The sequence below is a fragment of the Perca fluviatilis genome, chromosome 17, assembly GCF_010015445.1.
Source record: "Perca fluviatilis chromosome 17, GENO_Pfluv_1.0, whole genome shotgun sequence".
Taxonomy (NCBI): Eukaryota; Metazoa; Chordata; class Actinopteri; order Perciformes; family Percidae; genus Perca; species Perca fluviatilis.
The window spans coordinates 4,434,104-4,459,810 of NC_053128.1; the positions used below are offsets into that span (position 1 = coordinate 4,434,104).

At 39.7% G+C, this 25,707-nt stretch overlaps 1 protein-coding gene across 7 annotated transcripts in view; it reads left to right on the forward strand.

Annotated features, from left to right (window-relative positions):
• sh3glb2b (SH3-domain GRB2-like endophilin B2b) overlaps positions 1-18,440 on the forward strand; it is a 48,035-nt gene extending 29,595 nt beyond the window's left edge. For 6 of the 7 annotated variants that reach the window (XM_039778880.1, XM_039778881.1, XM_039778885.1 and 3 more), the window contains 3 exons: positions 4,942-5,042; positions 10,494-10,740; positions 18,094-18,440. In XM_039778880.1, the coding sequence (XP_039634814.1) occupies positions 4,942-5,042; positions 10,494-10,740; positions 18,094-18,201 (456 nt within the window). In that variant the 3' untranslated portion in view covers positions 18,202-18,440. Of the gene's footprint in view, positions 1-4,941; positions 5,043-10,493; positions 10,751-18,093 lie in introns of all 7 variants that reach the window. The other variant, XM_039778884.1, reaches the window with a different exon arrangement.
• The last annotated feature ends 7,267 nt before the right edge of the window (positions 18,441-25,707 follow it).

Genomic DNA, 25,707 nt, shown 5'->3' on the forward strand with positions numbered 1-25,707 from the left:
TGACTGACTAGCACCAGCATGTTTTTGGCTGCTAGAGTGTTAGCTTTTAGCACGCCAGCTACAATAGTTCATGAACTAAACGTATTAGCCATTATGTCACTATTATGATACATTATGATACAGTCGCTCTAGCGCCACATATTTCACACAGACTTGACAATTTCACACACAAAAAACTAACATATGATATGTATATTATAGGCCAATTCCACAATTTTTACACCAGATATTTAATATTAATATTTTAATTTAACTTTTAGGCGGACCAAACAGAATTCTTGGCTCTCTAAAGAAGGCTTTGAACCAGCATTTAGACCATGTTGGATCTAAATGTAACTAAAACATTTACATACAATATAATAATATAGTATTGTACTAGTATATAGTAATAAAATATAATGTTATACTATATAAATAGTATAGGTGCCATTTTTATGTTTCTGCTGGTGGGTGCTCAAAAAATTAGTAAAAGCATGGTTAATACAGCAGCAACAGTGTGATCATGCCATATGAAATACATAGCTGTGTGTATTTGAGGTGCGCATCTGTGTGAGTCCGAGTTAATGTGTTTATTTACTACACTTATTTTTATTGCTGTTAACTGTAAAAATTTGACTTCTTTTATTACTTGTACTGTTAAAAGCCCTCCTAGGGACAGGTGTTGCGAATTAGCCATGGCTACAAACACTGTGATACAGGCATCGGATTGTTATTTCTGTAATAATCTATGTTTTTTGTATCTGTCCCTATTTAAATAAACTAAAAAAAAAAAAAAAAAAAAGTTGAATGCCCCATGCCAAAGATAAAAACGTTCTGCAATAACCAATTCAATTTTATTTATAGTATCAAATCATAACAAGAGTTATCTCGAGACACTTTACAGATAGAGTAGGTCTAGACCACACTCTATAAATTCCAAAACCCCAACAATTACAGTAATTCCCTCAAGAGCAAGCATTAGCAGTGGCTATTGCGACAGTGGCAAGGAAAAACTCCCTTTTAGGAAGAAACCTCGGCAGACCCAGACTCTTCATAGGTGGTGTCTGACGGGCCGGTTGTGGGTGTGATGAACACTGGCACATAATAGTCACATGGCCATGGCCAAACCACATGCCAAAAGTCTAAATTACTTTTTGCTGACAGACAGACAGATCTGGGAAAAGTAGTCAAACGCACGCATTTCAGCACTATAAGAAATGAACAGCAAAGACCAAAACATACAGTACAGGCCAAAAGTTTGGACACACCTTCTCATTCAATGCGTTTCCTTTATTTTCATGACTATTTACATTGTAGTTTCTCACTGAAGGCATCACAACTATGAATGAACACATGTGGAATTATGTACTTAACAAAAAAGTGTGAAATAACTGAAAACATGTCTTATATTCTAGTTTCTTCAAAGTAGCCACCCTTTGCTGTGATTACTGCTTTGCACACTCTTGGCATTCTCTTGATGAGCTTCAAGAGGTAGTCACTGATGGTTTGAAATGGTCTTCCAACAGTCTTGAAGGAGTTCCCAGAGATGCTTAGCACTTGTTGGCCCTTTTGCCTTCACTCTGCGGTCCAGCTCACCCCAAACCATCTCGATTGGGTTCAGGTCCGGTGACTGTGGAAGCCAGGTCATCTAGCGCAGCACTCCATCACTCTCCTTCTTGGTCAAATAGCCCTTACACAGCCTGGAGGTGTGTTTGGGGTCATTTTCCTGTTGAAAAATAAATGATGGTCCAACTAAACGCAAACCGGATGGGATGGCATGTCACTGCAGGATGCTGTGGTAGCCATGCTGGTTCAGTATGCCTTCAATTTTGAATAAATCCCCAACAGTGTCACCAGCAAAGCACCCCCACACCATCACACATCCTCCTCCATGCTTCACGGTGGGAACCAGGCATGTAGAATCCATCCGTTCACCTTTTCTGCATCGCACAAAGACACGGCGGTTGGAACCAAAGATCTCAAATTTGGACTCATCAGACCAAAGCACAGATTTCCACTGGTCTAATGTCCATTCCTTGTGTTTCTTGGCCCAAACAAATCTCTTCTGCTTGTTGTCTCTCCTTAGCAGTGGTTTCCTAGCAGCTACTTGACCATGAAGGTCTCCTCTTATCTGCTGCTAGATCTCTATGTGGCATTCATCTGGTCTCTTATCTGAGCTGCTGTTAACTTGCGATTTCTGAGGCTGGTGACTCGGATGAACTTATCCTCAGCAGCAGAGGTGACTCTTGGTCTTCCTTTCCTGGGGCGGTCCTCATGTGAGCCAGTTTCGTTGTAGCGCTTGATGGTTTTTGCGACTGCACTTGGGGACACATTCAAAGTTTTCGCAATTTTCCGGACTGACTGACCTTCATTTGTTAAAGTAATGATGGCCATTTGTTTCTCTTTACTTAGCTGATTGGTTCTTGCCATAATATGAATTCTAACAGTTGTCCAATAGGGCTGTTGGCTGTGTATCAACCTGACTTCTGCACAACACAACTGATATGATCAATATGTCTCTATTAACAGGTTATGTACCGCAGTCATTTAAAGTAGCTGTGATAAAACCTCTTCTGAAAAAACCCACCCTCGATCCTGAGGTCTTAGCAAACTATAGACCTATATCTAACCTTCCCTTTCTCTCCAAGATCCTTGAGAAGGTAGTTGCTAATCAGTTATGTGATTTTCTCCATAGCAACAGTTTATTTGAAGACTTTCAATCAGGATTTAGAAAGCATCATAGCACAGAGACGGCACTGGTGAAAATTACTAACGACGTTCTAACTGCTGCAGACAGAGGACTTGTCTCCATACTCGTTTTACTAGATCTTAGTGCTGCATTTGACACTATTGACCATACAATCCTGTTACAGAGATTGGAACACTTAGTCAGCATTAAAGGAATCGCACTAAGCTGGTTTAAGTCCTATTTCTCTGATCGATCTCAATTTGTTAATGTTAATGATAAATCCTCCAAGTACGCTAAAGTTAGCCATGGCGTTCCACAAGGCTCAGTACTTGGACCAATTCTATTCTCCTTATATATGCTTCCTCTTGGTAATATTATTAGGAAACACTCAATTAACTATCACTGTTATGCGGTTGACACCCAATTATACTTGTCAATCAAACCAGACGAAACCAGTCAGTTAGCTAAACTTCAAGCATGCATTAAAGATATAAAATCCTGGATGACCTACAATTTTCTGATGTTAAACTCTAACAAAACTGAAGTTATTGTGCTGGGCCCTAAACACCTCCGAACTTCATTATCTAAAGATATAGCTACTCTGCATGGTATTGCCCTGGCCTCCAGCACTACTGTCAGAAATCTAGGAGTTATTTTTGATCAGGATATATCCTTTAACGCCCATCTAAAACAAAGCTCAAGAACAGCCTTTTTCATCTTCGTAACATTGCCAAAATTAGGAATGTCCTGTCTCAAAATGATGCTGAACAACTAGTCCATGCATTCGTTACTTCCAGGCTGGAATATTGTAATTCCCTACTGTCAGGTTGCTCAAATAAGTCCCTTAAGACTCTTCAGCTGATCCAGAATGCTGCAGCACGTGTTCTGACAAGAACTAAGAAAAGAGATCATATTTCTCCCGTATTAGCTTCTCTGCATTTGCTTCCTGTAAAATTCAGGATTGACTTTAAATCGATATCAAAAAAGCAAAGGGTGGCTACTTTGAGGAATCGAAAATATAAGACATGTTTTCAGTTATTTAAAACTTTTTTATTAAGTACATAATTCCATATGTGTTCATTCATGGTTTTGATGCCTTCAGTGAGAATCTACAATGTAAATAGTCATGAAAATAAAGAAAAGGCATTGAATGAGAAGGTGTGTCCAAACTTTTGGCCTGTACTGTACTCACACAATATTTGCAGGGATTGGAGATCAAAAGTTATGACTAATCATATACACCATTAAACACACTACATTACTTTAAAGGGTGTGCATAAGACTAACATGACACTGTCATAACCATGACATGACACGTCATGAACATGAAGGAGTCTTTATGAATGTGCCATTCACTAAATTGACTTTAATGCTAGTTAGCATTGTTTGAGATTCACTCTCATCAAACTGATCTTATCTTAATGAAAAGTTAAAATGGTTCCACTATACTTGAAGTCAATGATATTATTCAAGACACCGTTATTAAAGCATTTGACAGTGAAATCAGACTTTATGACAAGTCCAAATAGTTTCACTTTACTTGAGGTCAAGGAAAATGTTTATGAAACAATTATAATGGTCTCATGACTGCCAATGTAAAATCCAACCACTTAAAGTGATGGTTTGGAGTAATTTACCCTAGGGTCCTTTGCACCACGACCTCGAGCCAAACACCCCCCCCAGAAGCTTTTTTCACCTGGGTCTAACATTGGGCGAGTTAGCGTAGAGTAGCGTTAGCCGCTGAATAGCTTAGCGCGGGGCTAATGGACCCACGTTTGTATCTCTTAAATGACTAATAATGCCCGAAATGATACCAAAGGTCTACACTAGTACATATAGGTTATGTACTCATAAAACGATGGATTGGAAAGTTTGTAAGTACACCAGAAGTTTATGTAAATAACACTGCTCTCTGCTGCTGTTGTTGCTGCTGTGAGTCTAACTGCAGGTAGCAGCAGCAGAGAGCAGAAGAGAGCAGGCAAGTGTTCATAAACTTCTGGTGTACTTACAAACTTTCCAATCCATCGTTTTATGAGTGCATAACCTATAAAAGGACATTTAAAGACATCCCCTTGGACTCAGAGAAACTGGAGTGGACATGTAGTGCACACTATTTTCTGACATTTTATGCACCAAACAATAAATCGAGAAAATAATCAGCAGATTAATCAATAATGAAAATAATCGTTAGCTTCAGCCCTATATGTATGTATCCTTGTGTTCTGCTGGGGATTCCACTCATACTGACCTTATCTTTTCCTTTCTCCCCTCAGCTCAACCACCTGCGTTGTTTGCAGGATTTTGCAGAGGCTCAGGCCACTTACTACGCCCAGTGTCATCACTACATGCAGGACCTTCAGAGAGAGCTCAACAAGTGAGGATTCACTAGTAGCTGCATCTGTAACGTGTGTATGCCAGATGGTGATTAAATCAGGATAATATATTTGTAGCTCAGTCACTCAGGTCAAAGGGTAATATAATTGTGTGAAAGGTTACATTTTTCACATTTCTCTTGTAGCGTTCAGCTTATGGGAAGAGCTCAGAGTTAACCACACAAAAACTGCAGACCAGACAGTTGTGGCTTTGGACCACACTTCCTTTGCTGGAAGTGCGTAATATGCTCAAGTCATTTAATGTTTACACAATTGTAATTACATAATCTGAGCTAAACCATATGCTTCTTTGTTGTGCCAGATACACTCAAACTGCTTACGGGAAAGCAGTTCAAAGAGGTCTTTAACAGACTATGCTGCTCACTAAGGTTCATTATTATATTCAGAGTTAAGAGACAGTGTCAGTGAGGGTCCGGAGCCATGTTGGTGAAGTTGAGGGGAAGAAACTGTTTTTATGGCATGAGGTTTTGGTTCTGATAGACCGCAGCCTCCTGCCGGAGGGGAGGGGTTCAGACAGTTTGTGTCCGGAGTGAGAGGGATTGGCTACTGTAGTCAATGCCGGTTCTGTTCAATCTTTGGTGGAGACATTTTTGTTGGACAGCTAAGATGCACATGTTACCCAAATTCTTTCCATACCCACGTGTACACAGAAATGGCTTTTTTTAGACATGTACTTCAGTCAGTATGTGTTTACATAACTTGCCTAAAAGAGACTTTTAAACAAATATTAGACATTTTATGAATATAAGTCTCAGACTAAAACTAATAATTATAATAGTACATGTGATAGATTTTCACAATAAACAGTTCTGGAAAACAATTTAAATAAACAATACTTTAAGTGTGTATAAAGCCAGCATATTTACACATGTAAATGGGTGAATTAAGGGTTTATTTCAACAAAACCAGAGTGGCAATTGTTGAAACAGTGAAAAGACGAACCAAGACGGCTTTAGATTTTTTTGCTGTTGACTTTAAATGAAGTGTGTTTTACAATGATAAAATAACAGTTATTTTAAATTGACTCTGGTGGGATGGCGATTATGGGGATGTTTCATGTTAAACAAAAATAATCTTACTCTTTGACAAAAAGGTGAACGTCTGTAGGGATCCTTTCCATAATGTTGTCAGACACTTAGAATTATAATGGAATCATGTCAGTGGTAGGGCAAGCAATTTAGTGAATGTAAATTAAAGGTACAGAATTGCCCAATAACGTAACATTGTTTCGCCACTGTCGACTGCAGCGGTCTTGCTTAGGAAAATAGGGTCCAGGTCGAAAAAATAAAAGAGGCTATATATAAAATATGGACACAGAGTCCTGTAGTTGCATTGACAGGGACATGTCTCTACCCCTTTGTCAGTATTTATCTTTAGTTATATCTTAATGAGACTGATCAGAATGATGTATCTAACGTTATAAAAACTAAATAGCAAATCATATTATCAATGATTAAGATATATATGTTCTTCAGTAAACTTTATCAGATCAAAACCATTAAAAATAATAAAACAATAGACCTACATTTCTTTGGATAACTTGATTGAATTGCTTTATTAATTGTACTATCTACTCCTCCAAACCCCTGAATGTGTACAATCATCTGAGTGTAACTGTAATAGTGTATTCATTGATTTTACTTATTTGTTCTTTATGTGGAAATTGAATAAAACAAACAAAGCATATGAGCTTGACTGAGCTATCTATTTGCGTAAGCTATTAATCAAGTGTTCCCCAGTGTGTTCTGACAAACCACCACCACTGTGAAACTATTCTCTATTCTGTATCTGGCTCCCCATTAGCTGTCACAAAAGTGGTGTCTCTTCTTCCTTGGCTCCACTTAAAAAAACGACAATAATAAAAACAAACATCAATATAAAAAAATGTTTGGCTCCAAAAATGAAAAGGTAGACAATGGAGACAATTTAATAGCAACAAAAAGAAAAGAAAAACATTAAAACGGTTCTAAAATAGCAATTACGAGAGAGAGAGAGAGAGAGAGAGAGAGAGAGAAAAAAAAAAAAAAAAAAAAAAAAAAAAAAAAAAAAAAAAAAAAAAAAAAAAAAAAAAAAAAAAAAAAAAGAGAAAGAGAGAGAGAGAGAGAGAGAGAGAGAGAGAGATTCATGTGACTTTATGAGATAAGAAAATGTTTTATTTGTCTAAAGTTGTTGGTAGCATATTGAAAATAATAAAAATTTCATTCATTTCTGGACATTGAATGAATTATTACAAATTTTTTTTTTATATGGAGATAGTCATCTTCCTCCTCCAGACGTCACGTTGTTTGAAGACCGCGCATCCACAAAAAGTTGCTAGGCAGACCTGGTCTCACAATAATAGCACAGTGAGTACAGCTAAAGTTAGATGCTGGCTCTATTGACAGTCATAAAAGCCTGTGATCACGCGGAGCTCTGTACCCAACTGAAAGGCGCACTTTTTCAGCTTAGAATTACGGTAGGAACCGCTAAAAACACAAAAACCTCGGCGTCCTCTCTACTCAACGGACAGACACTTCCTTGCTGTATCTTTTTTCAAAATTGAACCTAAGCAACTCCCTTGTTGTACACCACAAGTTACGAGACTCATATTTACGTTTCTAGTGGCGGCGTCCTATAGTGGCTGTAGTAATTATGAAGGGAGTGGAGCAGGAAGTAAGGTGACGAGGTATAAGACCGCCAAATTTCCATGTAAGAAGGTAGGTTGGGGTGGTGGATGGGTCACAACAAACAGGACCTTCACCCATGAGACCGGGCTTTGAGTCCCATTTGAAAATAAAAGTAAACAAGTTTTAATTTATTTTATGGAACAGTTACGTAACATTTTGCGTCACATGTGTAACCAGAAGAAGTAGCGTCTGATTTTAAAGGTCCCATGGCGTGAAAAATTCACTTTATGAGGTTTTTTAACATAAATATGCGTTCCCCCAGCCTGCCTATGGTCCCCCAGTGGCTAGAAATGGTGATAGGTGTAAACCGAGCCCTGGGTATCCTGCTCTGCCTTTGAGAAAATGAAAGCTCAGATGGGCCGATCTGGAATCTTCTCCTTATGAGGTCATAAGGAGCAAGGTTACCTCCCCTTTCTCCCCAGAGAATTTGGCCCATCCATGAGAGAGAAACATCATGGCTTTCAAACGAAAAAAAGTGGCAGTTGGTCAAGGCCACACCCCCACCCTCCTCCACTTTGCCCCCCCCCTCTCTCCTCCTCAATAGAGACAGACACAGACATGACACATACTAAGGAAAGCTCATTGTGGGACTGGCTCTAGTGGCTGTAATTCTGCACCAAGGCTGAATTTCGGGGAAAGAGACTTCAGATACAGTATTAGGAGACCACTAAGGCCTATATAAAAGCATCCAAAAACCACCATGTCATGGGACCTTTAACCCAAACCACAATCTTTTTCTAAATTTAATTAAGTAGTTTAGGTACCTAAACCCCACCTAAAGACTTAACTGTTACATTCTCTGGTTAACTACTAGGGGAGCTTATTTATGAAACGCTTAAAGGATAGGAATAAACGGCCGATATTGTTATACGGTTTGGAGGACTTTTTTGTTTTTCCTGTCATTGACAAACTAAAGGTATATGTGAGCTATAAATGCAAATGAATAACACACCATCAGTGTCATGATTATAAGGATAGAAAATGCTTGTGTTGTCCTTTCTGAGATGATGTATAAAAACATTAAATATCTACAGATATTTCCATCTGATGGAAATGTGCAGTGTTTCCAAACATGGTCTCCTGGGTTTTGAGCATGTGGTGTAAACATCCTATAACTTCAATACTTTGTTGGCGCAAGCAGATACAGAATATGCTGTATGTGGGATGGTGTCAAACACTAAAACTAAATTTAAAAGCCACAAATTTGAAGGGAAGAGAGGAAGGGATAGTTTAATCAGAAGTGAATGCAATTTTAACATATAAAATGGTTTACATACATACCCTAATTTAAAATCAATCCATTAACCTTTTCAGCATTTTTAGAATAACACTTCTTAGAAAGCACTCTTACCCTCTCCAGTCTGATGGTTGTTGGGAAATGAGGAGTCCTTTTTTAAGTATCTCTAAACAACGCAGATTTTTTCTGAGGTCAGGATGTGGACCGAAAAGAAACCTCTGCTTGTCTGCATGCTTGTAGTTTTAACACATCAACACCGTGGTAGAGCACTGCGTCCTCATGCTGACACAATTTTGATTCATCACTGATCACTTCTTATTTTCATACATTTTTATACAATAATGTATAAAGATATTTAAAAGATTTTATAGTTCACCCAAAGAGGAACTCAAAACGGGCTTATTCATTACCTAAACAAAGTGACCAAAGTAGGAGTGAATCTGTATATATATATATATATATATATATCATGTTTAAAGGAACACGCCGACTTATTGGGAATTTAGCTTATTCACCGTAACCCACAGAGTAAGACAAGTCCATACATACCCTTCTCATCTCCGTGCGTGCTGTAAAGCTGTCTGACGGCTCCAGCGGCATCAGCCCAGCACAGAACAGGCAGGTGAATGGTTCCAGTAATCCTACTGCTCCGAATAAGTGACAAAATAACGCCAACATGTTCCTATTTACATGTTGTGATTTGTAGAGTCACAGCGTGTACAAAAAACAACGTAACATGAGACACAGCCATCGTCTAACCGTAAACAAACCGGGAACTATATTCTCAGGCGGAAGAATATAGTACTTGGGCGGAGTGATATGCTCGCAGCAAGCCTGTCTGAGAATATAGTTCCGGGTTTTTTATTTATTTATGGATAGAAGATGACTGTGTCTCATCTTATTGTTTTTTGCCAACGCTGTACTCTAAATCACAACATGTAAACAGGAACATGTTGGTGTTATTTTGTCACTTTCTGGTCCGAGCAGTAGGCTAGTTGGAACCAGTTACCTGCAGGATCTGTGCGGCTGGGCTAATGCTGGGAGCCGTCACACAGCCTTACAGCACACACGGAGATGAGAAGGGTATGTATGGACTTGTCTTACTCTGGGGGTTACGGTGAATAAGCTAAATTCCCAACAAGTCGGCGTGTTCCTTTAACAAATAATCCACACCATCAATAACAACTTTATTTCTGTTTCTGAAATAAATGAGCAAATGAGGTGCAAAACAGGTTGCAAGGCTAACAAAGGGGAAGGTTACTTTCCTAATTATACCAATACATTTGACTGTTTTAGTATGAGCAAATGATAAACACCAGAGAGTAAGGCTTCCAAATCTGTTTTTACTTGGCTAGGAGGAAGATGTTAGACGCCAGCACCACTGCCAAAAGAAGCAAAAAATAATCTTTTACCATGTTTGTTGACCTGGAACACTATTATTACACACATCTGGATGTGACCACTGTTTCGTTGGAAATCCACTTCAACAACAACTCAACTCCTTAATTTGTCCTTCAATGTTCACGCAGATGTGCTAATTCCGTGAGCACACCCCACCCTACAGCTGCTGTCTGCCCCGACCCAGACCACCTCTCCTCTGCTTTCCTGTCTGGTCCATCATCTCCTGTGGCCACAGTCTCATCTTCGTCTAGCCAAAAGCCCAGCAAGCTGGATATGGAGCAGACACATTTCCCTGTCACAGGATCCAGAAAGGCCAAGGTCCTGTATGACTATGACGCACATGATGCCAGCGAGCTTTCACTTTTGGCTGATGAGGTACAGTAAGGTATTCTGAGTCACCCCACACACTAACATATCATCACAACATAACATTCTTAAAGGTCCTATGACATGGTGCTCTTTGAATGTTTTTATATAGGCCTTATTGGTCCCCTAATAATGTATCTGAAGTCTTTTTCCCGAAATTCAGCCTTGGTGCAGAATTACAGCCACTAGAGCCAGTTCCACAATGAGCTTTCCTTAGGATGTGCCATTTCTGTGTCTGTAGCTATTGAGGAGGAGAGAGGGGGACCTTGACCAACTGCCACTTTGCTCGTTTGAAAGCCATGATGTCTCTCTCTCATGGGCAGGCCAAATTCTCTGGGCGGTCAAAGCAGAGAAAGGGGAGGTAACCTTGCTCCTTATGACCTCATAAGGAGAAGATTCCAGATCGGCCCATCTGAGCTTTCATTTTCTCAAAGGCAGAGCAGGATACCCAGGGCTCGGTTTACACCTATCACCATTTCTAGCCACTGGGGGACCATAGGCAGGCTGGGGGAACTCATATTAATGTTAAAAAACCTCATAAAGTGAAATTGTCATGCCATGGGACCTTTAAGAACAAATGTGTTCTTAAACCTCTTACATACTTCCGCTCAATTTTCATTTTCCTTAAGTACACCGTCTGGGTTTGCTCCTTGCTTATTTGGGATTTGTTCTTAGGTAAGAACAGAATCTACGCACACTCAAGAGCACTCTTACGCACAATTTAGAGCTGACATGTTTGCGCAAAACAAATAGCTATATCATTTTCGTCCATTCTAATTTAAAATTTAACATTTCTCTCCATTTTGTAACTAATTATTTTCATTATTTTACACATAATTATACGTTTGTTTTAATAAATACACACTACTGCTCATTTGTAAAGCACTTTGAATTGCCATTGTGTATGAAATGTGTTAGACCTATATAAATAAACTTGCCTTGCTTTGCCTTCAATTCACATCAGTTATGTTAATGGGGAACCCTGCCATCCAATAATAAGTTATTGAGCACGCTATTTATACGCCAAGAGTATGTTCTATGTTTTGAAATAAAAAATGTTGCCTCAATTAACGGGGCGTGTACTTATGCTAAATAGGAGCAACGGGCACGAGCTTTCAATTTACGAAGACATTGAACTCCAACGATTATAGTATAGTATAAGTTATCTCACGTTAACGTTTTCTTCTTCATTGGTGCTTATGGCGAGGCAAAAGCTTAATGTGGTTTAATGTACCTAAACAACGCTCAATCATCACCAAATTTCAAGCAATATGAGAGAGAAATTTGGTGATGATTGATCGTTGTTTAGGTACATTAAACCACGTTAAGCTTTTTTACGTTAAGCTTTTTCCTACGATAGCCTTAATGAAGCAGAAACGCTTATATGTCAGATAACGTCCATAATAATTGGACTTTGGGTTAAATTTTTTGACAGTTTTCAGTGGTTATGAGGAGCAATATGAGAGAGATATTTTGTGATGACTGATCGTTGTTTAGGTATATTAAAACATATTAAGCTTTCTCATGTTAGGACTTATAAAGCCCATGAGAACCGTGGAGAGTCAACCCACAGCCGCTCCGCTGCTGCTGAAAATGTGAAGCAGAAACGCTTAATGTCACATAACGTCCATAATAATTGGACTTTGGATTAGATTTTTTGACAGTTTTCAGTGGTTATGAGCAATATCAGGGACGTCTACAAATTACAACACCGAAAAGAAATATAACAAAAATATCTATTAATTTAATAATTAAATAAGATAGTGTCTCCAAACTTACCTCAATTATAACTTGTCTTGTGCTAGTTATACTACAGCACTTACTTTTAAAAAATAAGTTAAATTAATAGATATTTTTGTTGTATCTCTTTTCAGTGTTGTAATTTGTAGACGGCCCTAAGCACTCGTCTTACTGCCGGTAGCAGTAGCAGCAGAGAGCAGAAGCCAGCAGGCAAGTGTTATTTAAATAAACTTCTGGTGTACTTACAAACTTTCCAATCCATCGTTTGATGAGTACATAACCTATTTGTACTAGTGTAGAAGTTTGGTATCATTTCGGGCATTATTAGTGGGGTAATGTATAAGATACACCAGTGGTTCTCAACCTTTTTTGTGCCAGCGCCCCCCTATCCACTATCCAGGTCCCTAACACCCCCCATCAAATATTATGTAGGCTAATTCCCCCGAATATTAATGATTACGCCCTAATATAGGCCTATTATTGTTGTTACTATTGTTATCAAAAATAATCAAAAAATCTAATCATTGAATGACAAACAATACATGTATTAGTTTCCCAGGTATCAAAAAAGCCATGTGAATAGAATTTATATATATTTACAGGTTTAAAAAAAAAAAATGCAACCATTTGACAGTCAAATTAAATAACAGCCAATCAGAACGACTAGATATGTAACATTCAAACTATAATTAGGTATTATCAAAAGGCCTGCTGCATGTCCCTGGTGTGAACCTCAGCACCTTTAGAAGATGACTATAATTTGAATGTCCTTTTTTGTTTGTGAAGTGACCTTAGGTGTCATGAAAGGAGATTTAAAAAAAATATTATTATTATTATTACAACAAACACTAACAGTAGCCAATCAGAAACAGCTAGCAATTTAACATTCAAATCTATTTTTCATTCAAATCTAAATCTATAATCGAATGGTTCCAACGGAAAACAAGCTGGCACTTATCAAGGGGTAAAAGCAGGATTACACACACACACACACACACACACACACACACACACACACACACACACACACACAGAAAAGTATTTTGGTGATGACAAACGACTTGAAGAACGACACCTACTGCCGAATGGAAATAAGTTTACAACCTTTGAAAGTTAGTGAGAGCCCTTTTTTGATGCTAAGAAGAGTCTAGGTTAGAAGAGTCTAGGTTAGAAGAGTATATGTTAGAATAGCCTAGGTTAGAATAGTCTAGGTTAGAAGAGTCTAGGTTAGAAGAGTATATGTTAGAATAGTCTAGGTTAGAAGAGTCTAGGTTAGAAGAGTCTAGGTTAGAAGAGTATATGTTAGAACAGTCTAGGTTAGAAGAGTCTAGGTTAGAAGAGTCTAGGTTAGAAGAGTATATGTTAGAACAGTCTAGGTTAGAAGAGTCTAGGTTAGAAGAGTCTAGGTTAGAAGAGTCTAGGTTAGAAGAGTCTAGGTTAGAAGAGTATATGTTAGAATAGTCTAGGTTAGAAGAGTCTAGGTTAGAAGAGTATATGTTAGAAGACTATATGTTAGAACAGTCTAGGTTAGAAGAGTCTAGGTTAGAAGAGTCTAGGTTAGAAGAGTCTAGGTTAGAAGAGTCTAGGTTAGAAGAGTATATGTTAGAAGAGTATATGTTAGAAGAGTCTAGGTTAGAAGAGTCTAGGTTAGAAGAGTCTAGGTTAGAAGAGTCTAGGTTAGAAGAGTATAGGTTAGAAGAGTATGTGTTTGCTATCGCCTGTTTTGCGAGTAAATAACAAAAAAACGTTTGGAGAAACGCAACCCCACGTCGCTGTGTTTTGAGGAGGTGTGAGAGTCCCGTACAGTAAACAGTGACATCACTGCCTCTATCGCTTCCATAAGAAAGTTTTAAAACCCCAAACACAAGCTCTGAACTGGACGGGAGCTTTGGGGAACAGCTGACTGTTTGCCAAACAACAACGCACAGTCGATATCTCTCGCACGTCTCTTTTCTTTCTCTCTTTCTCCGTGAAATGAAGCTGCCTTCAGGTACCGTAGGAAACGTTGTGTTCTATAAAAGATCTGATGAAAAACTGTTACTGTGAAATATAAAGTCTACTTGTGCTACATTGGGGGGTTAAAGAACACAACAGGACGTCGCACCACCCTGCGGCGATTGCTTTTTTTTCTGAACGCAGCTTCACGCTGAAGTACAGAGCTCATTTAAGACGATGCTCTGACGTCCCGTTTCCATGAAGGCAGCACGGAGCTGCGCCAAACAAAGCTGACAGAAGCACAGAGAGAAGAAGAGTTATGATCCACCGTCTCGTCCAGTTGCAGTGCTGTAAACTGGCAGCTTTTAATGTTGCAGAAGATCACTGTTTTTTGCAAGTAGTTTAAAGTGTAAACATGTATTGTTATTGTGAATCTTTGGTTTAAACTAGCTTTCAAACAAACGCCCCCCAAGGGCACCTCAACGCCCCCCTTTCCAAAATATTGCTTCCAACGCCCCCCATCATCTTCTGAATGCCCCCTGGGGGGGCGGTACCGCCCCCGTTGAGAAACACTGAGATACACTCTTGGATCCATTAGCCCCTGCACTAAGCTATTCAGCTGATAACGCTAACTCTCCCAATGTTCGACCCAGGTGAAAAAAAGCTTCTGGAGGGGTGTTTGGCTCGAGGTCGTGATGCAAAGGACCCTAGGGTGAAATTACTCCGAACCATCACTTTAAGCGCTTTCACGTTAAGCATTTTAGAATGTCCCGTTCATGGGAGTGATGTCAGAAGCCTTCGCAGCGCAAATTGTAGCCGTGTAACAAATAAAGCCTGATAACTTAAAAACCGAAGTAGCACAAATGTTTCTTTTAACGGCACAAATCAGCACAAACGTAGCACAAATGACTGAGACCGTTTTTGGGGAGATTTAGACATTTTTGGCGCGAGTTACGCTTTAATGGGGGGCTGGGTGACGTCACTGTCCAGAAAATGTAAAGTTTAATTACTTAAAACCCTTAACAGCACACGCGATAATTTTTACGGCACAAACCGGCACAAACGAATGACAAACGAGTGTTTTTAATAATTTTTGGATGACATGGGGGGCCAGCTTCATGCACTTCTAGATTTGGGATGATCCTCGAATGTTTACAACTGTCTGTCTCCGCCCCTGCAAGATATTATCTCCTACACAAATTTACATAACCTTATCGCCAGGGAACTATAGCCCAATACAACAATTAAATATGTGCATTCAACAGATCAATGATTGGATGTGCCAGAACTTTCTTAAATTAAATGAAGAAAAAACGGAGGTGGTTGTTTTTGGAGCAAAAGAGGAACGATTGAAAGTCAGCGCTCAGCTTCAAACGACAATGTTAAAAACAACAGACAAAGCCAGAAATCTTGGTGTAGTCATGGACTCAGACCTGAATTTTAAAAGCCACATTAACATAATAAAAAAATCAGCCTATTATCACCTTAAAAATATATCAAGGGTTAAAGGACTTATGTCTCAGCAGGATCTGGAAAAACTTGTCCATGCTTTTATCTTCAGTAGACCTGACTACTGTAACGGTGTCTTTACAGGTCTCCCCAAAAAATCAATCAGACAGCTGCAGCTGATTCAGAACGCTGCTGCTCGAGTCCTCACTAAGACCAAGAAAGTGGATCACATCACTCCAGTACTGAAGTCTCTACACTGGCTTCCAGTGCCTCAAAGAATTGATTTCAAAATACTTTTACTGGTTTATAAATCACTAAACGGTTTAGGGCCAAAATACATTTCTGATCTGTTACTACATTATGACCCACCCAGACCTCTCAGGTCGTCTGGGACAGGTCTACTTGTTGTCCCCAGAGTCAGAACTAAACAGGGGGAAGCAGCGTTCAGTTTTTATGCTCCACATATTTGGAACAAACTCCCAGAAACCTGTAGGTCCACTTCAACTCTCAGTTCTTTTAAATCTAAGCTAAATACCTATATTTTTGATGTTGCTTTTCTTTAAATAATCGATTCTATTAACTTTAATTTCTTATACTGCACTGTAACTTTTATTCTTATACTGCACTATCAATTTTATTCTTGTCTTTTAATGTTTTTAATTTGTTTATTAATGTTTTTAAATTGTTTTTAATTGTCTTCTAACTGCTCTTTAATGTTTTATGTAAAGCACTTTGAATTGCCCTGTTGCTGAAATGTGCTATACAAAGCATCCGGCTACTCCCGGTCTCGGCAGTAGCCGGGTGCCCGCCCGGTCTGCTCGTGACAGCCTGTAACATTCACTTCTCTAACATTTAACTTAACATAACTAAGATAACATGTGTATTTGTATGTGATGCACTTCCCAATCAATAATGTGTGAATTTCCGAACACAATCACCTAAGATGCATCCGAAACAAGGCTTGGTTAATAACTCAAACTTGCCGAGAACCGTTAGACAAACCGTTTGCTTATATACTCGAGCGGTTGTTAACGGTTACATTCGGTCTCGACTCTCGGCAGTGCAGACTCTCGGCAGTAGCCGGGTGCACGGTCTCTACTCTCTTAACAACTCTTTCGGTCCAATGAATCGTGCTGCTCGAGGTAGCCCATTTCCTGATTGATTCTACCACCACTCCAGTGGAGGCGCTAATGAGGTAAAAAACAGGAGTGAGTCGGTTCATTGACGTATGGCACTCGATTCTCCCGGCTCAGTGACACGAATCGGGTTAATAACCGGCTCTTCGGTCAGTTCGTCATCACTACTTCCCACTGATGCCTCAGTCGCGAAGTTTCTACTCGACAGGTAAAGTTTGGCATGCTATTTGGAGAAATCCTTTTAAAATCACTGCTACTAAAAGTTGATGTAGCTAAGCTATGATTAGCGATGCTAGCCCTGGCACAAGTCACGCACCGCGCACACACGGTAAACATCTCAATTTGTGAAAAAGTGCAAATCTTCTTTTGGAAAGTAGGCTTGTATGAGCCATGCCGACAGCAACTTGTAAACAGTGCACTCTTGTGCACACGTTTAATAGGCGTTCCCTCTCGGGAGCAGGTAGAGTGTTGAGCATGTGCATTTTTTCAAAAAGTACAGAGGGCGGTTCTTTTCTAAAATTCGGGAAAATCCTCCACAATACCTTTTAATTATTCTATTTTGAGAGTACAACGATTTAAAGGGCATGGAAAGTTCAGCCAAATGCCACTTAAACAAATTTGACACAGACTTATAAAGCTTGCATGAGTAACACTCCAAAACAAACAAGATAGCATGCTCAACTGTCAGTAATTAACCAAAAAAAAAAAAAAAAGAAGCTTCTTGCTCACCGGTTCACAGTGAATGCTCCGAGAAGCCAGTGTGTATTTTATGTCCGAAAACTCTGGCAGCTGACAGCATGTTTAGTTTAGTTTAGTTGAGTTTCTTTAGGATCCTCATTAGCTCCTGCATTGCGGGTGCTGTTCTTCCTGAGGTGAGCAGACCAAAAGCTGACAGGCAGCACTAGCAGAGCAGAGCAGGCAGAGCGATTCTGGACACGGAGATGATGCAAACGTCACCACATGACAATGTCATGCAATGTATTGCTTTCTGTTTGCCTTAGAAACATCAGTATTATTATTAATATTATTATTATTATTATTTATTAAATTTTTTTAATAAATTCCACCTTAAATGTCCACCTTTGTTGTTTTGTTTCTCCAGCTCATTACTGTATACACCGTGCCAGGAATGGACCCTGATTGGTTGATTGGAGAACGAGGGAACCAAAAGGGCAAAGTCCCTGTCACCTACCTTGAACTGCTGAGCTAATGGACCAAACAACAGGAGACGCACATGCACGCGCACACACACACACACACACACACACACACACACACACACACACACACACACACACACACACACACACACACACACACACACACACACACACACACACACACACACACTTTTAGTTGAGGTATTTTGATCCGTGGCTATCTAAAACATTTATGCAAACCTGTCTGTTGGGAATGTTTCTATAAATACAGATGACTGAGGAGATTGCAGCCAACGAGTTATAGACCTCTTATTCCAGTAATGTGTGGGTGCGTTTAATGAGACTGCATATAAAGCTACACTCCCTCATTTTGTCAACTGTGCAGTGTGGGTGTTTTTGTGTAAAAACTAAAACTCAATTCTTCTGAATGTGTTTTTACCACAAAGCAGTCACGTGGCATTACAAGAACAATTCCAAATTATTACAACCATCATTTGTTTCAGTTATGATCAAAACCGCTTTCCGACCAAGTAGTTACAGGAACGTAGTTTTAGGAAAAGTCCACTTCTAAGCAGATCTACTGACTACTCTCCCCCAAAACAGGTTTTTCCATTTGCATTCGCACTGGCCAAGTGGCCATAGGGACTATGATGCAAGCACGGCAACGGTCTTTATAGCGTTCAAATCAGAAAACAAATACACCAAAAAAAGTATGAACTAAATACTACATCTAATGTATATATATATATATATATATATATATTTGTCATAATTTAAACAAGTCTCCGAAGAGAAAAGGTATCTCTCTCGCCCCCGCCTCTGCCTGCTGCGGTGTGTGTGTGTGTGTGTGTGTGTGTGTGTGTGTGTGTGTGTGTGTGTGTGTGTGTGTGTGTGTGTGTGTGTGTGTGTGTGTGTGTGTGTGTGTGTGTGTGTGTGTGTGTGTGTGTGTGTGTGTGTGAGACGGCCCGGTCAGCGAGGTTGTCAAGCCCGCAGGGCACGCTTGTGGAGTTTAACTCCGAAAAGACAGTTAACCACAGGTTCCCGTAATCTTATGATGGACATGTGTTGTGATATTTAAACAAACTTAAATAAAAGCCTCTTATTTACGAGAGCGGTCTGAGAGACCTCCAGCTTACAGCGAGGTCTCCGAGCGTGATTGGCCGAGCGACGAGCTAGCGGCCGAGGCAGGCGCCTGCCGACTGTCGCCTCACTTCATGGAGCTTCTCACCTCCGATAACTTTTAACCAAATTGTCAATTCAGCATCAATTTACTATATTTGAAATCTTAACTGTTCATTTCTCGCCTAAAACATTGTCAGAAGTGAATTTAGTGATGAATAAGATGGCGAAAACTGTTAAAATGTTCCCGTTGGTCTGTCTGTACCGGAAACCCGACCCTCGTTGACCTAGGTTCCTATGCTGAAAATTGAATGTCCAAAACTGTTGCTTTTCAAATGGGAAAAAGGCTCATTTGAAAACATTATATTGAGCTATTTACCATCGACAAATTCCTATACCAGAATGTATCTGTGGTGTAGCCAGACGTTAAGCATGATTTATGCTACTGCGTTAAATCTACGCCATGGCTATGTACGTAGAGACATGGAAAGCGAGACTACGTGTCCCCCTACTCATTTCCTGGTTCTCCTTCTCCATAAACATGAAATCAAGGAGGGGGTTAACTTTTCCTGCTACAGATTTCCCACCGTGGTCAGAAAGCTCTGGAGTCGCTACTCGCTCCGAAGCTAATCGCCGTCACTCTCTCCCTCGCTCTACCCACACCCACCCACACACACGCACGCACGCCGGCCCTGCTGAGATCGACGCGCACAAATACAAACTTCAGGCCACTTACGTAGGCTACGGCGAAAGCTCTGCGTGGATCAGGCTCGGCGCCAGGTAAAAATTGCGGGGGTTCATAAAGAAGGCTAATTAATTTACTAAACTAAACTAATTTACCCAGGCTTTACCCGCTGCCGCAACAGCATCAGCACTCAAAAATATGGCATTTCTTGAAGCAGTTAAGTATTTAAAAGTCAGTTTATGAGCTTTAAGCTTTCATACTTTCATCACACACACACACAGCTGTGACTGCGCTCTCTCAGGGTGTGTTCCTAATTGTAGATGTTTCCGTCCGGTAATGGTTGAGCCGACACTAGAGAATCAATTTTTTTATTTTAAAAGCCTAACCAGGGACAGGGGTTGCAAATTAGTCATGGCTACAAACCTGTATGCATGGCATCTACTTTGTATTCTTTATAAAGCTTTGTATAAAGCAATGTTCTATGCATTTGTCCCTGCCAAATAAACATCAAATAAAAAAAATAAAAAAATTATTTATAATTAGTTTAGCTAGTGCAGTAGAAACGTAGAAATGTCTTATCACTAGACTGTAACTGTAAGCACCTGTCCCGTCAGCATCTGAGGGCGGCTGCGCTGCGATGATACGGGTAGCTGGGCGGGTCATTGATCTCTCTCCGATCCGATTCTCCATCCAAATCTGGCTTGCTCTAGCTTCTGATAATGCAGCCGCCTTGTCAAAAGACATGTAATCAGATTGCGTTGCTAGGCTACGCAGCCGTGGTTTGTGCGCAGCACAGCGGCTTTAAATAAGGGGGTTAAAGTCATAGACATAGGCTATGAATGAAGTGAGAGGACGGATGGAGCGCTCACTCTCTGTGTCAAATATTGCCGCAGATGGGATTACATTGGTAGTAGTTGAAAGCCCCCTGCTATAAAGACGCCATGGAGACCTAGTGATAGTAATTGTGTTTGCACGTTTTATGGACGATGTTGAACTAAGGGGGCAGAAAATACAACTGAGGGGGCAAAGTCCCCTTTTGTCCCCTTGTGGCGCCGGGTTTGGTGTGGAGCCTCCGCACAACCATAAATCACACTTTACGTAGGTCTGGCAATGCGAGGCTATGAGTGCATTGATGGGGGGAGAGGCTGTGACTAGTTCAGACATGTAGACATTTAGTAATGCTGTCATGTTTCCAGATCTCAGTAATTAAAGTGGTGAGTACAATTACCAGAATTATAAACCAGAATTATCCTTTGCAGGATAGTGTAGGCCTAGCAGTGATGAATTATATCAGCTTGCTGCCTCCACAATCTCCAACAGTTACAGCAAAGCTGTGTTTTCTATTTCATCATTAATTCTCGAAAAGCAGAAATACAAATACATTCATCATCTGCTGAAAAGGGCTTTCAACTAAAATGGAATCCAAATTCTGGACTTTTATGTTGTGAACGTTGCTTTACTGTAAACCTCTTAGAATGGGAAGGGAAATGGGAAGCTTGGAAGTTTCTGTTTAAAATTTCAGATGCAGAACATGAATCATAACCTCACCATTTTACCAGCATAATGACTACTACAGTGTACAGTGTATCATGCTTCGTCATCGTCAAGAACAACTTGATGGTGCTATAGCTGATTGGTTCATAGTTGAATCTGAATTTCTAAAATGTTTGTGGAGGAACATAATAGAAATGTACTTCCTGTAAGAGTAGTTACACCACAGTACATCTCCATTAATCATAAGGTCAAGCCACAAACTGGTTTATAAGATGATTACAAAGTGAAGTCAGCCTAAAGAACTTGCAATAAATGTGGCAATACTGGAAATGTGTTAAAATAGTTTTTGATAGTAGAATTATAGAATTATAGTACAAAGTAACAGTGAGTTGTAACTTTGTTGAGGAAACTAACGTGGGAATCACTTATTCTTAGCACTCAACAGCTACGTGACATTATTACTGTGTGGAAGTTGTCCAGATGTGTCCTGTCTGCTTATTTGAATAATCTCTGTGACTATGTAATAGGCTAAGTTTAACTACTCAACTCAAAAACATGTAGGGTGAAGTCAGGCTAACTAGTTTATGAGGCCAAAAGGACAAGGTAAAGTTTGAGCAACCACCAGCTGCTGAAAAGAATTTCAAACTGTCCCCACAAAAGTAGACCTACTTGACATGCAGTGTTGGCCAGTAACACAATACTCAGTAACCAATTACTGTAATATTATTACTCTCCATGGTACCGAGTATTGTAAGGGATTGCAATTTCCAAAATGGTAATTACATTACAGTTACTAATCCAAGTATCTCATTACGGCATTACCCCAATGTGATTTGTTCTTTGTCCCAGGTAGGCTTTCTTATATGATAACGTGGCGTGTACGCTTGTCGTAATTTAGCACGCAGCAGATCAGGGCCAGGGCAGGTCACTGATATTGCAGGATAGGATATGGTTTGATGTGTTTGAATGTTGGCAGTTATGCAGTTTGGCTAGTTGTTGACTCCTCCTGTAAGGTTAATTATTGTAAGGTAGACTGAGTTATAAAGTAGCTGGCAGGTTGTGCGTTTGTTTTGTGTTTTTTGAGGGTGTGTAATATAGTAATTAAACGAGTAACGTAACTAATTACTTTTGATAAATTCATATTTTTGAACTTTTTAAGGAGTAATTAGTAAAGAGTAACATATTACGTTTCCTGAGTAACTTGCCCAACACTGTTGACATGTAATTTGTGTAATGTCCTTGCAATAAGTGTGACAACAGAGAGTTTAAAATAAAGTGATACAGTTTGCTGTGATATGTGATGAGCTAATGATGTTCTGGGAAACAGGTCACATTCATCAAAGTCAAAGAAATTAGTCATGAACTTGTAAAAAAAGTGGAGGCTTGTATGACTGTTTAGTTATGCCTAAGTGGATGATGGAAAGTCTTCATTTGGATGATTTACCTCACCAGTGGCACTGAGATAACTGTGAGTCACAGCTGTGTGTAATGTTGCAATGCTTTCAAAGGGAACCCCAATTGGGATTTCACAACATGCTAATAATAGAAGCTGTACAGTAGGTCAGTGAATCTAAGATCACAACTGGCATGGATATCATTAGTTCCCAGAGGATGATGCTGAATGTTTTTGTGACCCCCTGACAATTTGTCTAGAGCCACCATCAGGCCAACAATGCTTTAGATTTGGTCTTGTTTAGAACTAATTGGATGTTTAAGTCTTTCTTGACCATGGTTATAGTAGTTATTAATCTTACCTCATGGCCCAAATTCATTCTCTCTCCAGAGCTTTTCATTTAATTTTACCATTCTTATCAGCCGGAGTTTCCAAACATGGATGACAAGTGAGCAAACTCCATCCACTTATGTAGGCAGTTGAAAAACTCCAGAAAAAGCTTGTCAGTGGAGTTAAGAGTTAATATTATTTTTGTCAAATTATTGAACACTATTTTTCTTGTATAAACAGCCTGTCTGACAAGGACCGAAGCACACCACATAGCATGCAAATTGTGTGTCTTTGTGCGAGTGTGTGTAAAGGATATTACCACACGGGCTCAGGAACATTTCAGAAAACCATTGTCTGTTAACACAATTCGTCACTACATCTACAAGTGCATGACTTATGTTTAATCATGCATAACCAACTATGGATGATGGAAAGTCTTCATTTGGATGGTTTACCTCACCAGTGGCAGTGCAATAAGTGGGAGTCACAGCTGTGTGTAATGTTGCAATGCTTTCAAAGGGAATCCCAATTGGGATTTCACAACATGACAACATGCTAATAATAGAAGCTATATAGTAGTTCATCACAACTGGCATGGATATCATTGGTTCCCAGAGGATGATGCTGAATGTTTTTGTGACCCCCTGACAATTTGTCTAGAGCCACCATCAGGCCAACAATATTCTCCTATAGTTTTAAATCGAACTGTCAGAATGACAATACATTTGCTACATTCTACTTTCCTCTACCGCCACCCTCGGGACTAAATTTATAAGTTTAGCTCTACTACTGATGTGGCTGTCACAACAGCAAAGTCGTCATATGTTGGTTGCTCTATTTGTTTTTTTGAGCGTAATGAACATTGCAGCAATGCTTTAGATTTGGTCTTGTTTAGAACTAATTGGATGTTTAAGCGTTAGTATTTATTGACCTTGGTTATAGTGGTTATTAATCTTACCTCATAGGCCAAATTTAATTTAATTTTACCGTATCAGCTGATGGAGTTTCCAAACATGGATGACAAGTGAGCAAACTCCATCCACTTATGTAGGCAGTTGAAAGCTCCAGAAAAAGCTTGTCAGTGGAGTTAAGAGTTCAGACTATTTTTCTTGTATAATCACGGACCGAAGCACACCACATAGCATGCAAATTGTGTGTGTGTGTGTGTGTGTGTGTGTGTGTGTGTGTGTGTGTGTGTGTGTGTGTGTGTGTGTGTGTGTGTGTGTGTGTGTGTGTGTGTGTGTGTGTGTGTGTGTATATTTCTCACCACTGTTGTTTTTTAATGGGCTTTGTTTGCTGTTGCTTTCATGTTTTTAATTTAGCATGCTGGGGGAGGGACTATAGAATGTCCAGACATCTTGTTATCATCACGTTTTTGTCGTTCTCCAGCATACGTCCACTGGTTTGATGTGCAATAAACATGCATGTGTGTTACAGTAATAGTATGATTGTCTGGTTCTTGAACATCCACAAACACAGCACAGATGAGTATTTCACAAAGGTTTTCCTTTTTATGCTTTGCACTGGCAACAACCGTGGCCAGGGGCGCTATGTTTTTTTAAGTCCCTCCCTTCGTCCGTATGTCCCATTCTCGTGATATCTCAGGAACAGAGGTGTCAAGTAACAAAGTACAAATACTTTGTTACCTTACTTAAGTAGAAATTTGGGGTATCTATACTTTACTGGAGAAATTATTTTACAACAGACTTTTTTTTCTACTCCTTACATTTTCACACAATTATCTGTACTTTCTACTCCTTACATTTTAAAAATAGCCTCGTTACTCCTATTTCAGTTCGGCTTGTTTTCATTCTGGCTTGTCATCGTTCAAAAAAACGCACAAAAAAAAAACTCTATCCAGATAAATCGCGCCATCCGGATAGAGTGAATTTGATTGTGGTTGGATGAGAAGTATAAAACATATACCATTCCAACACCCGATTGGTTTGTACGCGATCCATCGCACCTGCACAGACCCGGTGCTAATACGGCACCGGTGTCTTAACGACCGTTATCTACCGGACCGAATAGCAACCCAGATTTCGGTGCCTTATTTAGGTGCCACTTAAATGCCTCCGCTTCTCTTCTCTCTGATGCTCCGAAAACAGACGTTAGAGGGAACTGAAACATCGCCGCATGGGACACTAATAATTACCACTACACTCGGCAGCAGGTAACGTTAGCCTAGCGTTAGCTCGCAGCTGGAGTAAACACGGGTAAAATGCTGAGAGCTAAACGGTGTAAAAGTGTGTCTGTATTTCACTGGAGAGGATTCTAACACCAGACTGTAGCTGCTGTTGTCTGAAAAACACAGACTCAGCCTGAAATAAATTATTGTTACAAGTTGTTATTACATTTTTAATAAATTATTTAATTTTGACCCTGTGGCCTTAGCAATACACAATGTTTAATATTTAATGTCACCTTGTGCTCCTTTTTTTTAAATCAACTTTTTATTGTTTTATATTTTTGAACATACAGAACAGACAAATACAATTGGGTGCTCCTTTTTTTGTGGAGGTGGGGTAGTGCACT